General features: G+C 45.7%; 1 protein-coding gene across 1 annotated transcript; it reads left to right on the top strand.

The window, feature by feature from the left end:
- Positions 6576 to 11070, top strand: LOC110434742 (formin-like protein 6). The gene is made up of 4 exons (XM_021459457.1): positions 6576 to 6656; positions 6731 to 6863; positions 7190 to 7321; positions 10655 to 11070. Exons 1-4 carry the CDS (start codon positions 6576 to 6578, stop codon positions 11068 to 11070), a joined length of 762 nt encoding a protein of 253 aa, XP_021315132.1.

Raw genomic sequence — 15839 nt, 5'->3', positions numbered from 1 at the left:
TAAATATAGGCATTGTGAATCAACTCAAACTCATAGAAATAGTGAATTTAGAGATTGCAAACCAGCGTGTGGAGTGATGAGGAAGAACTTGGTTGGATCATCTAGAGGAGTTGACCTTCTTCCTCATGTCCCAGCTTCTCAACCTCAGAGTTGAGAGTGCAGAATGTTGCATGCTTTTCTCTTGTCAATCTTTTCTTGATTTCTGATAATTAGTGGTTGACAAGAGAATGCAACTCCATGGAGTGAGTGCTTTGATCATGGGTTTTGTGGCACCCTTCTTTCTACTTGGCTACGCGTGAGTTGTGTCTCCCTTCATCTCCAATATGAGTTCATCTTAGGACTGTCCCAATTTATATTTGAGATTTTCCTGCAAGGGTTAGTCCAACAAAAATATTCCAATATCTACTATAGTATACTATCAGCTCAAAAATCAACCTAGACACCATATCTAATTTGATTCAAGAAGGTATTTTAACCTAAGCACCATGCTTAATTTAAAAATCTTTTTGAATGTAAGGTCACCACTCCTAAACTAGGCACCATGCTTTATTTAAGAGATGTATGAAACTACTTCAAAGCCTATGCATACTATAGCAAACAAAGGTAGCATGAGAGCATTATAGAGATTTACTCAATAGTGATGATAGTGTATGATCGCACTAAGAAATATTGTTATATTTTTAGATGTAGATGAATTATATGCATGCAGGGAACTAAACATGATGTGGATGAGAAAACTAAATGAAGTGGATGCATGGATGATTCAAAGTAAACATGTAGTGGTATGCAAGAAAATAAAAATATAACTACTCATAAGGTTTAAAGCCCATGAGTAAGACTATCTCACCTCTATCACACTTACCATGATGCACAACTGAGATGAGTGGCATAGCGTAAATATCCATCACATATGATGGATGTAACACCCAAAAATTTTATTTATTTAAAATAGATGAAATGAATTTAAATGAGTTTATTTTGTGAGCATTTTCAATATAGGAAAACAAATAAATTTGGAGAAATTAAAATTTAATATAAGTTTAGAATAATAATTTTTGTTGCATTCATGCCGGAGCATTTCTTTTGTGATGATTGATTGGAAAACAAAATGATTTATTTATTTTCTTTTCCTGCTCAAAATCTCAATTGGAAAATTTGGTATAAAAAGAAAAGGAAAAGGAATTTCTTTCTCCCCCATTCTCTCTGTTCGGCCTTTCGGCCCAAAAACCCTCCCCCGCGCCCCCTTCATGGGCCTGGCCAAGCCGCCTCCCCCTCCCTTCCCCCTCTCTCTCTTGCTGGTGGCTGACGGGTGGGGCCCACCCGTCAGGACCATCCCCTCCAACCGGCCGCCCGATTTCTTCTCGCTCTCAGTTGAAAACCGCAGAAGCCACCCCGCTCCCCCCACGATCCACTCCCCTACTCCGCGCTCGGTTAAGAAGTGGGCAGTGAGAGCCGCGTTCCTCCTTCTCCTCCCCAGTTCCCCTCTCCTCGTTCTGCTCCCTTCCGTGCTCGCGCAGAAAACCGTCGCCGGAGCGCCGCCGCGACCTCCGCGCGAAGCCGCCGTTCTGAGCCTCCTCCGCCTCCAATCTTCGCGCTGGTGAGGTCCTCTCCTTCTCCGCGTCCTTCTCGGCCAAGTCCCGTGCAGTTTGGTGCCTTCTCGCGCCCTTGCTGCGAGCTCCGCGGGCTCCGGCATGGCGCCGCCGCGTTCCGCGCTGCGTGGGCGTTTCTCCGGCCGCGCAAGGGCTAGCATGGGATTCGCCGCGACCTCCTCTCTCTCCTGGTGTTTTTGCTTCGCGAAACCGAGCTCCTTAGCGCTTTGTAGGGTTTCGCCGGCGAGCTTGGGCCGGCTAGCAATGGCAGCGCCGCCGCCGTCCCCTTCCCCTCCGGCGGCCGGCCCCCTCCTCTCCCCTTCTCCCCCAAGGATCTAATCCTGGCCGTCCAGGGTCGATCCGACGGCCCTGGATGCACCGTACCCCTTCGTGGGTGAAATTTGCTTAAGAAACCCCCTGGATTTTAGGTTTCGAGCCGTGGTCCTTAGCGCCTTCGGTTGAAATACGTTTTGTCTTTTAGAAAGCGTAAATCCCATCGGTTAGGTCAAATTACGTTTTCACAAAATTACAGAATTGCCACTAAGTTTGTTTTGGCCATAAAATATTCGTTATAGCTCCGATTTGACCCGTTCGAATTGCGTTAGATTTGTATTTAAATTCTCTACATGTTAGTACTACTGTTTCTGTAGTTTGCAACTTTTTATTTTCAGGGTTAGGTTTAATTAATTAATTGCCTATAGGAAATCGCCGAAAAGTCGTAACTTGGTCGTTTTAGCTCCGATTTTTGTGATCTTCGTATCTATGTGATCGTAGCGAAACGTAGGTTCTGTTTTTAAATATTTTATTTCATTTTTGATCTGTTGGTGTACTGTTCTAATTAAATGATTGTTTGCTTGTATGAATGAATCTGGATGTGTGTTGTTGTGTGGTACCGATCGAGCGCAGACTGTGACGTGTCCGTGGGTGACCCATTTTACTTCGAGGAGCAGCAGGACCAGCAGCAGTTCCCCTTCACTGAAGGCAAGTATAACATGGGTTCCCTTGTACACCTATTCACTTAATTAATTACGCATCTGCATGTGTCTAATTTTGGTAACCCTAAGGACATCCTAGCTACCTGACTATATATTTATGACACCTATGGGTAGAATGCATGTGGGTAGCTTTGCTAGTGCTTTAATTAATTGAGACTTTATTATCACTCTGACTTTAACGAATATGATGACAAATGTTGAGAAAAGGGCTATGGTGCAATTAATTTCGGCCAGGTTGACCTAGACCCTCCGTAAGGACTTCTCTGTAAGCGACAATCCGGGACATACAGTGCAACCGTGATGGTTATATGGCTCTAACTTTAGCTCAGTAATAGGATCTTATCTAGCTGGTTAGAGGTTACCCGAAAGGGCGCAAGAGGGGCTTGCCAATTTGGGTATAGAACTGCTTCTGTTCCTATGTGTATAGCCGTGATGGAAATGTGCCATAGGAAAGGGGGTTCTCTATATCTGCCTACCGAGGAAACCTCGCGGCCCTAACTGGTTAGCCATGGCCTATGGAAGGCTTCATAGTGTTCCCTACCCGCTCACCTTGGCAGTGTTAGTGGGTCTTGCAAACCCCGGGCATATGGGTAACACGACTTAGGGAAAAGTGCACACCTCTGCGCAGAGTTTGATCAAACTGGTATACTAGCCGTGCTCTCGGACATGAGCGGCCTTGGACCCTTACGGAATAGTTGGGTGTGGATGGTTATGGGAAATAACTTATGAAAATCTAACGCATTGATCGTGATGATTAATGTGGTTTAACCGTGATGGTGATGGTGTTAGCCGTGAAGGTTAACGGTGTTATTATCATGTACTCATTTGGGCTAATCGGGAGCTTAAGCATAATTGATGATTAAATAGGATTAAAACATTGACCAATTAAAATGCTAACTGCAGTAGCCAGTGTCTGACCTTTTTGAGCCGCATAAAATCCTATGTTATGCTTGCGGAGTACGAGATGTACTCACGCTTGTCTTTATATTTCTTTTTGGACAAAATCCCGGATGGGTAACAGGTAACAACTACTACGAGGAATTTCCGGAGGACTTCTAGGTTGGCGATCCCCCAGTCGGTCGTCCCTGTGTTGGAGTTATAATTTCATAGCTAGTTATGAGTTATATCTTCCGTTTGTCGCAGACTTTGATATATTTGTGTTGTAATAACATTATGTAAGACACTTGTGATGATACATTTGTAATTTGTCGACTTGTGTACGCGACTATTCCTGGGTGCACATGAGATTATTGTACTCAAATTTATCCTTAAATTTGGGTGTGACAAATTGGTATCAAAGCAAGGCTGACTGTAGGACGCAAACCTAGGTAGAAACAGCCGATTTTAGGGTTTTTATTTTCGCTTTATTTATTTCACTGCTTACTTTACTTTCTTGTTATTTTATTAAAATTATATATTCTTACCCACTGTTCTATTTATGTAAACATATTGATTCTAATTCTTAAAATAAAATTTATAGATGCCTCGTCGCAGCGCAGCCGCGTATCGTGCCCTCTTCATCGCCGCCCGTGCTCCGCCAGTTGCACCAGCACCAGCCCCAGTACCTGCACATGTACCAGCACCAGCACCTGTACCTGAGCCCGAGGTCGTCGCCTCTGGTGGCGGCGAGGAGGAGGAGCCTATGGACACGGGGTCCCCTACGCCTACACCTTCAGCTCCTACACCGGTGGCGGTACCGATCCCACAGGCTGCCGCTCCAGTTCCACCTGCACCACCTACGCCTGCACCCCACGCGTCGACGGGTTCAGCACCGACGCCTCAGTACCCACAGGTTGTTCCGGAGATGGGATGGACCTCCAGGAACAAGTTCATAGAGGTTGACGAGGACGCTCACTACCACACTCTGCTCACGGGTGTGTTGGCGAGCTACTACCCGGAGTTTGCTGCCACCGTCCGCTACCTTTGCTCGGAGCACAAGCACCCATTGGAGAACACCTACTGGAAGGCCGAGGTGATCATCACAGCTCGGAACAACGTCGACAACTCGGACGAGGTGCAGTCCATCCACGAGAGCAGGGTTAGACGTGCTTCCGCCTACGAGAGCATGGAGGATGCAGCTCAGGCTGCGTATTTTCACTACCATGGCTGCCGTTTTGAGGCCATGCAGGATAGGTACCGGTTCCTTCCCCGCAACGACCCAGATGGCAGGACATGGCATGTCCTGGCACCTCCTGTCGGTGACCCTACCCTGGATACGACTGTGAGACACGTCAGTGCTTCAGGAGATGAATGTGGCACTGAGGCAGAAGTTGCGTGTTACACAGCAGGCGGGGAAGCGCCTCCAGCGTCAAGTGGATGAGCTGCGTGGTCAGCTTGGACAGCCACCCATCTACAAGAAGAAGCCCCACAAGTTCGTTCTGCAGGATAGAGCTCCCTAGATTTTCCAGTACCTTCTTTAGACGCTAGCACGAGTAATTCAGTAATGTGTGGCATGTGAACTTTAGTGTGTTGCTGTTTTTGTTGATGAACAATGATGATTTGGAGTTTTATTTGATTGTGGAAACATGTGGTCCAGTCCGCATGTTTCTAAACCTTAATCTTAGAACTACATGTTGTTTAAATTCGAGGTTGGGTTACTTTATCTTGTCTCAGTCATGCTGTTCCTGGAGCAGTCTGTGATGTTTATTCTGTATCACATTATCGGTTCAGTCAAAAATTACGAAATTTTTATGGTGCGGTACCGATGAGACTGGTATATCTTTCATCTCCAACTGGAATCACCTCGTTATCTGATCGGATCTATGAGATATGTCCATTTAAATCTGCTGTACCTGCGCAGACTGAGATCCAGAGCAGAACCTGATAAACCACAATTTTGATTATGTTACTGATGGAATCAGTAAATGTGGTCTGAATAAAGTTTGTAGAGAATTTCTTAACCTTTCCAAAGATGTATACCATGTTCCTATTGGATTTATAGATTCTGAGATAAGCATGGATTACTGACCTGCTGAGTTTGAAACTTGTCCAGAAAACTGCTAGTCTTGTTTTTATTCATTATAAGCGATGAATAATTATTTTGGAAGACCACTAAAAGCCGTGAATCTTTGTTGGAAACAGATGGACGCTGAAGGAGCAGCTGCTGGTCGTGGACGTGGTCGTGGCCGTGGACGTGGTGTACCTGAGAATCCACCACCACCACCGCCGCCGATGACTATTGAGCAGCTCATGGGTATGCAAGCTAATTTGATGCAAGCCATGATGAACCGTATGAACAATGAACCAGTAGCAGCACCACCGCCGGTTCAAGTCCGTGACAAGCATGGGGAGTTCTTGAAAGGACGTCCCCCGGTGTTCACCCATACCTCTGATCCACTGGAGGCAGACGACTGGTTAAAAGCAGTCGAGAAGGAGCTGAACATAGCCCAATGCAGCGACCTGGAGAAAGTGTTGTATGCATCAGGCCAGCTGCAAGGACCTGCACAGGAGTGGTGGGAGTCCTATCAATATGGACGCCCGAACAATGCTCCGCCAGTCACCTGGAAGGAGTTTACTGAAGGGTTCAGGTCCCATCATATTCCGGAGGGCCTGATAGAACTGAAAGCGGAAGAGTTCCGGTCTCTCAAACAGGGATCGATATTAGTCTGTGAATATCATGACAAGTTTGCTCAACTGTCACGATATGCTCCATATGAGGTGGCTAGGGACTCTGACAAGCAGCGTCTCTTCCTGAAGGGTCTGTACGATGGACTGCAGCTGCAGCTGATGAGCAACACCTACCCTTGTTTCCAAGAATTGGTGAACCGCGCTATTGTCATCGACAACAAGCGCAAGGAGATGGATGCAAAGAAGAGAAAGCTCCAGGCGCAGCCGTCGGGCAGCAACACTCGCCCACGTGCGTACCCTCAGCAGGAATTCCCTCAGCGCAGTCAAGGACCACAGAATCAGTGGAACCGTGGTCAGTTTCCTCAGCGTCCCCAGTACCACCAGCAGCACAATCACCAAAACCAACAACGTCCCCAGTAGCAATATGGCAACCAGAGTCAGCAGCACCCCCAGCAACAGGTCAGCAACCAGGCACCACGCCAAGGAGTGCCCAATACTGCTCCTGGCAAGAGTGCAGCACCCAGCGGTAATCCCAATGCCTGTTACCGCTGCGGAGAGGTGGGACACTATGCCTACCAGTGCCCCAAGAAGCAGAATCCACCAGCCCAGCAAAACCAGAACAACAATCAGAGGCCTGCTCGACCTCCGTTCTCTGGGAAAGTGAACCATGTGTCCACTGACACAGCTCAGGAAGCACCTGAGGTTATGATGGGTATGTTCAACATCAACTCCATCCCCACTACAGTACTGTTTGATTCTGGTGCTTCACATTCTTTTATCTCCCAAGCTTTTGTTAGAGTGCATAGCATCCCACTTTGTGCACTGAAAAATTCTATGCTAGTAAATTCACCAGGAGGCACCATGCCGGCTAATTACTGGAGCCCCTCCACTAGTATATCTTTAAGGGGGTAGATTTCAAGGTGAAACCTATTGTGCTAAGAACCATGGGAATTGACCTCATACTTGGAATGGATTGGATGAAGCAGCATGGGGCAGTAATTCAGTGTTAGGAGAAATCTGTGGTGGTGACATCACCAGGTGGGGATAGAATAAGTGTGGATGTGGCAATGCAGCATCAGCCGACTGTTACAGTGAATCAGTTGAGTGGTGGTAATCAAGAAGACCAGGTGGTGGACGAGTTCCCCGATGTGTTCCCGGACGAGTTGCCAGGTATGCCACCAGACCGAGACATTGAATTTCTTATTGAGCTTTTACCTGGAATTGCACCCATAGCAAAAAGACCATATAGAATGGGGGTAAATGAATTAGATGAACTTAAGAAATAGCTTAAGGAATTGCAAGAAAAAGGGTTTATTCGTCCTAGTTCTTCACCATGGGGTGCACTAGTAATCTTTGTTGATAAGAAAGATGGCACTAGGAGGATGTGTGTGGATTATCGGTCATTAAATGAAGTCACTATTAAAAACAAGTACCCACTGCCTAGAATAGATGACTTATTTGACCAATTGAAAGGAGCATGTGTGTTCTCCAAAATTGACCTCCGATCTGGCTATCACCAGTTGAAAATCCGTGCAACTGACATACCTAAGACAGCTTTTACCACAAGGTATGGCTTGTATGAGTATACAGTCATGTCATTTGGGTTGACCAATGCACCTGCATACTTCATGTATATGATGAACAAGGTGTTCATGGAGTATTTGGATAAGTTCGTGGTAGTATTCATTGATGATATATTAATCTTCTCCAAAACAAAAGAAGAACATGCTGAACATTTGAGGCTGGTATTGCAAAAGCTTAGAGAGAATAAATTGTATGCCAAGAAAAGCAAGTGTGAGTTTTGGTTGGATGAGGTCTCATTTTTGGGACATGTGGTCTCCAACGGTGGAATAGCCGTAGACCCCAGCAAAGTGCGGGACGTGCTAAATTGGAAACCTCCAACCAATGCTAGTGAGATCCGTAGCTTTTTGGGACTAGCTGGTTATTATAGGAGATTTATTAAAGGCTTCTCTAAGTTAGCAAAGCCCATGACAGCCCTACTAGAGAAGAGTGCCAAATTTATTTGGTCAGATGAGTGCCAAGAAAATTTTGAGGAGCTAAAGAAAAGGTTGACCACAGCCCCAGTGTTGACCTTACCAGAACTGAGTAAAACCTTCTCTATTTATTGCGATGCATCTCGCCTAGGCCTTGGATGTGTGCTTATGCAAGAAGGAAGAGTAGTGGCCTACGCATCCAGGCAGTTGAGAAAACATGAACTGAACTATCCTACTCATGATTTGGAGCTAGCTGCCGTGGTTCATGCTATAAAGATTTGGAGGCATTATCTAATTGGACACAAGTGTGATATTTATACGGATCACAAAAGTTTGAAGTATATTTTCACACAGTCAGATATGAACCTAAGGCAACGCATGGCTAGAATTAATAAAGGATTATGACCTGGAAGTGCATTACCATCCCGGGAAGGCAAACGTTGTTGCCGATGCACTTAGGCGAAAGAGCTATGCCAATGGGCTGCAATTGACCTTCATTCCCACAGAGTTGCTAGCTGAAATAGAGCATCTCAATTTGGGTTTAGTGAACAACACTGTTGAATTGGAGTTGGAACCCACCCTAGAGCAAGAAATCCGCAAAGGTCAGTTGGAGGATGAGAAATTAAAAGAAATTTCAGAGAATGTAGTGCTTGGAAAAGCACCGGGTTTCAGCTTAGATGAAAATGGTACACTATGGTTTGGGAAGAGAATATGTGTGCCCGAGGTAAAATCCATCCGAGATGCAATCCTGTGGGAAGCACATGACTCTACATATTCAATTCACCCCGGAAGCACCAAGATGTATCTAGATCTTAAAGAAAAATACTGGTGGTATGGATTAAAGAGAGATGTGGAAGAGTATGTAGCGTTATGTGATACTTGTCAGAGGGTGAAAGCCGAGCACCAAAGACCTGCAGGGTTGTTGCAACCAATGCAAGTGCTTGAATGGAAATGGGAAGAAGTAGGTATGGATTTCATCACTGGATTGCCCCGCACTCAACGTGGGTATGATTCAATTTGGGTAATAGTGGATCGACTCACTAAAGTTGCTCACTTTTTGCCCGTTAAGACCAACTATGATGGTGCAAAGTTGGCAAAATTATATATGGATAGAATCGTGAGTCTGCACGGAGTTCTGAAGAAGATCGTGTCTGATCGGGGTACACAGTTCACATCTCAGTTTTGGCATAAAGTACATGAATCGTTGGGAACAAAGTTGAACTTTAGTTCCGCGTATCATCCCCAAACCGATGGGCAGACTGAAAGAGTAAATCAGATTCTAGAAGACATGTTGAGAGCATGTGCGTTACAATATGGTACCAGTTGGGACACTAGTTTACCATATGCTGAATTCTCATATAATAATAGTTACCAGGAAAGTCTCGATATGGCACCGTTTGAAGCATTGTATGGGCGGAAATGTAGAACACCTTTGTTTTGGAATCAAACTGGTGAGAGTCAAGTATTTGGACCTGATGTTCTTAGAGATGCAGAGGAAAAAGTGCGGAAAATACGGGACAACTTGAGAGTAGCTCAGTCTCGGCAAAAGAGTTATGCAGATATTAGAAGAGATTTGGCATTCGAGACAGGCGACTATGTGTACTTGAAGGTGTCACCTATGAGAAGTGTCAGGAGGTTTAATATGAAGGGTAAATTGGCACCGAGGTACGTTGGACCGTTCAGAATTCTTAGGAGACGTGGAGAAGTGGCCTATCAGTTAGAGTTGCCTGCGAGTATGTCGGGTATTCACGATGTGTTCCATGTGTCGCAACTGAAGAAATGTTTGCGAGTGCTTGAGGAACAAATTCCATTGGAGGAACTCACATTTGAAGGAGATCTAACTTATGAGGAATATCCAATCAAGATCTTAGAAACAGCTGAAAGAGTCACCCGGAGTCGGGTTATAATGTGCAAAGTGCAGTGGCACCGATATAAAGAAGAAGAAGCCACTTGGGAAAGAGAAGATGAGCTGAGACAATCTTATCCATACCTCTTTGAGTAAGCACCGTCTCAATCTCGAGGACGAGATTATTTTTAAGGGGGGTAGAATTGTAACACCCAAAAATTTTATTTATTTAAAATAGATGAAATCAATTTAAATGAGTTTATTTTGTGAGCATTTTCAATATAGGAAAATAAATAAATTTGGAGAAATTAAAATTTAATATAAGTTTAGAATAATAATTTTTATTGCATTCATGCCGGAGCATTTCTTTTGTGATGATTGATTGGAAAACAAAATGATTTATTTATTTTCTTTTCCTGCTCAAAATCTCAATTGGAAAATTTGGTATAAAAAGAAAAGGGAAAGGAATTTCTTTCTCCCCCTTTCTCTCTATTCGGCCTTTCGGCCCAAAAACCCTCCCCCGCGCCCCCTTCTTGGGCCTGGCCCAGCCGCCTCCCCCTCCCTTCCCCCTCTCTCTCTTGCTGGTGGCTGACGGGTGGGGCCCACCCGTCAGGACCATCCCCTCCAACCGCCCGCCCAATTTCTTTTCGCTCTCGGTTGAAGCCGCCCCGCTCCCGCTCCCCCCACCGCCCGCAGAAGCCGCCCCAACCGCCCGCAGAAGCCGCCCCGCTCCCCCCACGATCCACTCCCCTACTCCGCGCTCGGTTAAGAAGTGGGCAGTGAGAGCCGCGTTCCTCCTTCTCCTCCCCAGTTCCCCTCTCCTCGTTCTGCTCCCTTCCGTGCTCGCGCAGAAAACCATCGCCGGAGCGCCGCCGCCCTCCGCGCGAAGCCGCCGTTCTGAGCCTCCTCCGCCTCCAATCTTCGCGCTGGTGAGGTCCTCTCCTTCTCCGCGTCCTTCTCGGCCAAGTCCCGTGCAGTTTGGTGCCTTCTCGCGCCCTTGCTGCGAGCTCCGTGGGCTCCGGCATGGCGCCGCCGCGTTCCGCGCTGCGCGGGCGTTTCTCCGGCCGCGCAAGGGCTAGCATGGGATTCGCCGCGACCTCCTCTCTCTCTCTCGATGTGTTTGCTTCGCGAAACCGAGCTCCGTAGCGCTTTGTAGGGTTTTGCCGGCGAGCTTGGGCCGGCCAGCAATGGCAGCGCCGCCGCCATCCCCTTCCCCTCTGGCGGCCGGCCCCCTCCTCTTCCCTTCTCCCCCCAGGATCTAATCCTGGCCATCCAAGGTCGATCCGACGGCCCTGGATGCACCATACCCCTTCGTGGGTGAAATTTGCTTAAGAAACCCCCTGGATTTTAGGTTTCAAGCCGCGGTCCTTAGCGCCTTCGGGTGAAATACGTTTTGTCTTTTAGAAAGTGTAAATCCCATCGGTTAGGTCAAATTACGTTTTCAGAAAATTACAGAATTGCCACTAAGTTTGTTTTGGCCATAAAATATTCGTTATAGCTCCGATTTGACCCGTTCGAATTGCGTTAGATTCGTATTTAAATTCTCTACATGTTAGTACTACTGTTTCTGTAGTTTGCAACTTTTTATTTTCAGGGTTAGGTTTAATTAATTAATTGCCTATAGGAAATCGTCGAAAAGTCGTAACTTGGTCGTTTTAGCTCCGATTTTTGTGATCTTCGTATCTATGTGATCGTAGCGAAACTTAGGTTCTGTTTTTAAATATTTTATTTCATTTTTGATCTGTTGGTGTACTGTTCTAATTAAATGATTGTTTGCTTGTATGAATGAACCTGGATGCGTGTTGTTGTGTGGTACCGATCGAGCGCAGACGGTGACGTGTCCGTGGGTGGCCCATTTTACTTCGAGGAGCAGCAGGACCAGCAGCAGTTCCCCTTCACTGAAGGCAAGTATAACATGGGTTCCCTTGTACACCTATTCACTTAATTAATTACGCATCTGCATGTGTCTAATTTTGGTAACCCTAAGGACATCCTAGCTACCTGACTATATATTTATGACACCTATGGGTAGAATGCATGTGGGTAGCTTTGCTAGTGCTTTAATTAATTGAGACTTTATTATCACTCTGACTTTAATGAATATGATGACAAATGTTGAGAAAAGGGCTATGGTGCAATTGACTTCGGTCAAGTTGACCTAGACCCTCCGTAAGGACTTCTCTGTAAGCGACAATCCGGGACATGCAGTGCAACCGTGATGGTTATATGGCTGTAACTTTAGCTCAGTAATAGGATCTCATCTAGCTGGTTAGAGGTTACCCGAAATGGCCCAAGAGGGGCTTGCCACTTTGGGTATAGAACTGCTTCTGTTCCTATGTGAAAAGCCATGATGGAAATGTGCCATAGGAAAGGGGGGTTCTCTATATCTGCCTGCTGAGGAAACCTCGTGGCCCTAACTGGTTAGACGTGGCCTATGGAAGGCTTCATAGTGTTCCCTGCCCGCTCACCTTGGCAGTGTTAGTGGGTCTTGCAAACCCCGGGCATATGGGTAACACGACTTACGGGAAAAGTGCACACCTCTGCGCAGAGTTTGATCAAACTGGTATACTAGCCATGCTCTCGGACATGAGCGGCCTTGGACCCTTATGGAATAGTTGGGTGTGGATGGTTATGGGAAATAACTTATGAAAATCTGACGCATTGATCGTGATGATTAATGTGGTTTAACCGTGATGGTGATGGTGTTAGCCGTGAAGGTTAACGGTGTTATTATCATGTACTCATTTGGGCTAATCGGGAGCTTAAGCATAATTGATGATTAAATAGGATTAAAACATTGACCAATTAAAATGCTAACTATAGTAGCCAGTGTCTGACCTTTTTGAGCCGCATAAAATCCTATGTTATGCTTGCGGAGTACGAGATGTACTCACGCTTGTCTTTATATTTCTTTTTGGACAAAATCACGGATGGGTAACAGATGACAGCTACTACGAGGAATTTCCGGAGGACTTCTAGGTTGGCGATCCCCCAGTCGGTCGTCCCTGTGTTGGAGTTATCATTTCATAGCTAGTTATGAGTTATATCTTCGGTTTGTCGCAGACTTTGATATATTTGTGTTGTAATAACGTTATGTAAGACACTTGTGATGATACATTTGTAATTTGTCGACTTGTGTGCGCGACTATTCCTGGGGCGCACATGAGATTATTGTACTCAAATTTATCCTTAAATTTGGGTGTGACAATGGAGGTTGTATTCTTGTGACGACGACCTTTTCTCCAATCTACACATGGTTAGAATAAATAACATACATATGTATACACAAACCTGTGAGATGGCAGGGTTCCAGAATGGTGGATCTTGAATGTTCAAGCACCCTGGGTTCTTCAATCTTGTGGAATCTTGTCGCAAGGTCGAAGCAGCACCTGATGTCCTGTCTATTCCACACTCAACAGAACAAAGGGGTAATCCTACTAAAGCTAGTGGTACACTAAATTAGCAGATATCAAGATCATTATCAGAATCTTTATGCCAATTGCTTTCCCGGCAATGGCGCCAAAAATGCTTGTTGGTATTTCTTATGCACAATTAAAATATGAAGGATTCCGTAAGCGCACAGAAGACCATTGTAGCATTTTACCGGGAGTATTCCAGGTATCGTTATTTATATTTTACCACTAGGAATCAATGGATAAAGATATTGATAGTTCACCATCATGTATCTACTAACTAATACACCAACTAGACTAAAGTAGAGGTAAATAATAGATGATAGGAATTATGCATATATGACACACACCAGAGAATTCTTATGATAAAAGAGTAGATAGCTAAAGTGAGGGGACAACGAGAGAGTTTAAGGTTCCTAAATACTTCTTTATTACTAGGGTTCTATAATAACTAATTCATGGTAGATAAAGCAATCACACAATAACAGTTCGGGACATCAGAGCACTTAGCCACAGACAGATGAGAAGGGGGCTAAGACGGTCTCATTACGGTCCTACAACACCAATCCAAACATGGTGGAATACGTCGGACGTCAGGGCTGTCACCACCTGGGGCTACCACAACTATCCGTAGAACTGGGTGCAATCTCAGGTAACCTATAGTCTAGACACCATGTCTCTACTACAAATCACTACTCTAGTCACAATTAATAACTAGAGCACTAAATGCGGGCGGAGATCCTATGCTAAAGTGTAACAACTATACTAACCAATCAAATGTAATGCTTAAAAGTAAATAGAGAACATAAAATATATTAAAGCATAAGTCTTACAAGAAAAGATACAAAGATATACCAGAACTCTGATGACTCCTCCAGAAGACTCCTCTAGAACCTAGGCGTAGCGCCGCTCTACCTAACTCTCAACTAGAACTAATCTACTACATTGGAAAGTATAGCCTTAATTCTCTAGAGGTGAGAGGTCATCTATTCGAGGGACGCCTCTACATCTCCATAATGTGGTGCCCTCAGGGAGGGGGGGTCTGCCCCTTTATTTATAGCCTAGAAAAGCCTCCCACCTCTTCTAGACAGGCGATGTGGGACTAATTCTTCCACCGTTTGCTCTGTTGGGCTATTATACATCATCTTGGGTATTCCAATCATCCTCATGTAAGCCCACTCAAGGGAGCAGCTTAGGGCGTCTCTCTTGGGCCTCTATCATGCCATATGAGCCTCTTCTCACGTCATGGGCCTTGCTTGGGCGTGGGGTCCATTAGTGGTAATTCTCCTTAATTTATAAAATTAATATCTTTTCACTCCGGACTCCAAATATAGCAAATAATATGTCCGTTTCGATCGTCTCGATGAGACCGTCACAATGGTGTAGTCCAAATCATAATTTGACATACTTTTATTTGATGGAAAATTGCATATTTCCTACAAAACATGTGAGAACACCAAAACTTGTGGAACTCGTTAGAATCAAACCATACAACTATGCTTTTATAGTTGATGTCATGTTATATTGAGCAATAGTTGATGGTATAAAATAGGCTTTAAGGACCGTCAACAGTCCGGTGAGGTGTCTGTCTCTAGCGCTTATGAGCCGAGCACATCGGACGCTCAGCACCAGACGCTGGGTGTTTAGTGTTCGTGCGTCCAGTGAAGAAAGAAATCTGCGAGCATTTCTGACAAGAGCATCGGACGCACCAGAGAGCATCCGGTGGTCAGAGTCCAGTGACCCAACGCGTTTTACACCCTCTCTGCATATGTGTCCGGTGTGCACCAGACACGTCTGGTGTGGACCAAGGGAGCGTTCGGCGCTACTGCTTCAGGGGCGTGCGCGTGTTAGCCGTTGGCGGCAATGGTCGAGTTCAAATAGCTAGTAACACATGGCTGTCACCTAAGCACCGGATGCAGGGTTTGAGCGTCCGATGGCTCCCTGCAGCGCGTCCGGTGCCCACGTGCTTTGCCCAGTGTAGGGGCAATAGCTAGTTTAGCCCTTGGAGCTATAAATAGGAGTGGTGGCCGGCCTTGGCTGATTCTGAGCACCCTTGGGACTTAGTGTCCATGCTTGGGGAGTGCTAGTGAAGCCTCTAACTCACATATGCTTGATAGTGATCATCCGATTATGTGAGTGAGAGACTCCAGTGAGTTGCATTGAGAGATTGCATCGAGTGGCACTAGGTGCTCATGTTGCAAGCTGGTGGTGCTTGTTACTCTTAGAGGTTGCCACCTCCTAGAGGGCTTGGTAGCTTGTGACTCCATCGAAGCATGCAAGGAGATTGTGCGGTGCTCCGGAGATGAGATTATGAGGGGTATGGTGCTCACCCCACTGGGATCGCAAAGAGCAACTCTATTGGATCATGCGTGTCATTAAGCTACCTCACTTGTGGGTAGGTTCTTGCGGTGTCCAAGTGTTGGTCGACACAACGG

The sequence above is a fragment of the Sorghum bicolor genome, chromosome 4 (assembly GCF_000003195.3).
Source record: "Sorghum bicolor cultivar BTx623 chromosome 4, Sorghum_bicolor_NCBIv3, whole genome shotgun sequence".
In the NCBI taxonomy this organism is placed as follows: Eukaryota; Viridiplantae; Streptophyta; class Magnoliopsida; order Poales; family Poaceae; genus Sorghum; species Sorghum bicolor.
Note: the sequence above shows the minus strand (reverse complement) of the source record. Positions and strands in the feature narration are given on the sequence as shown.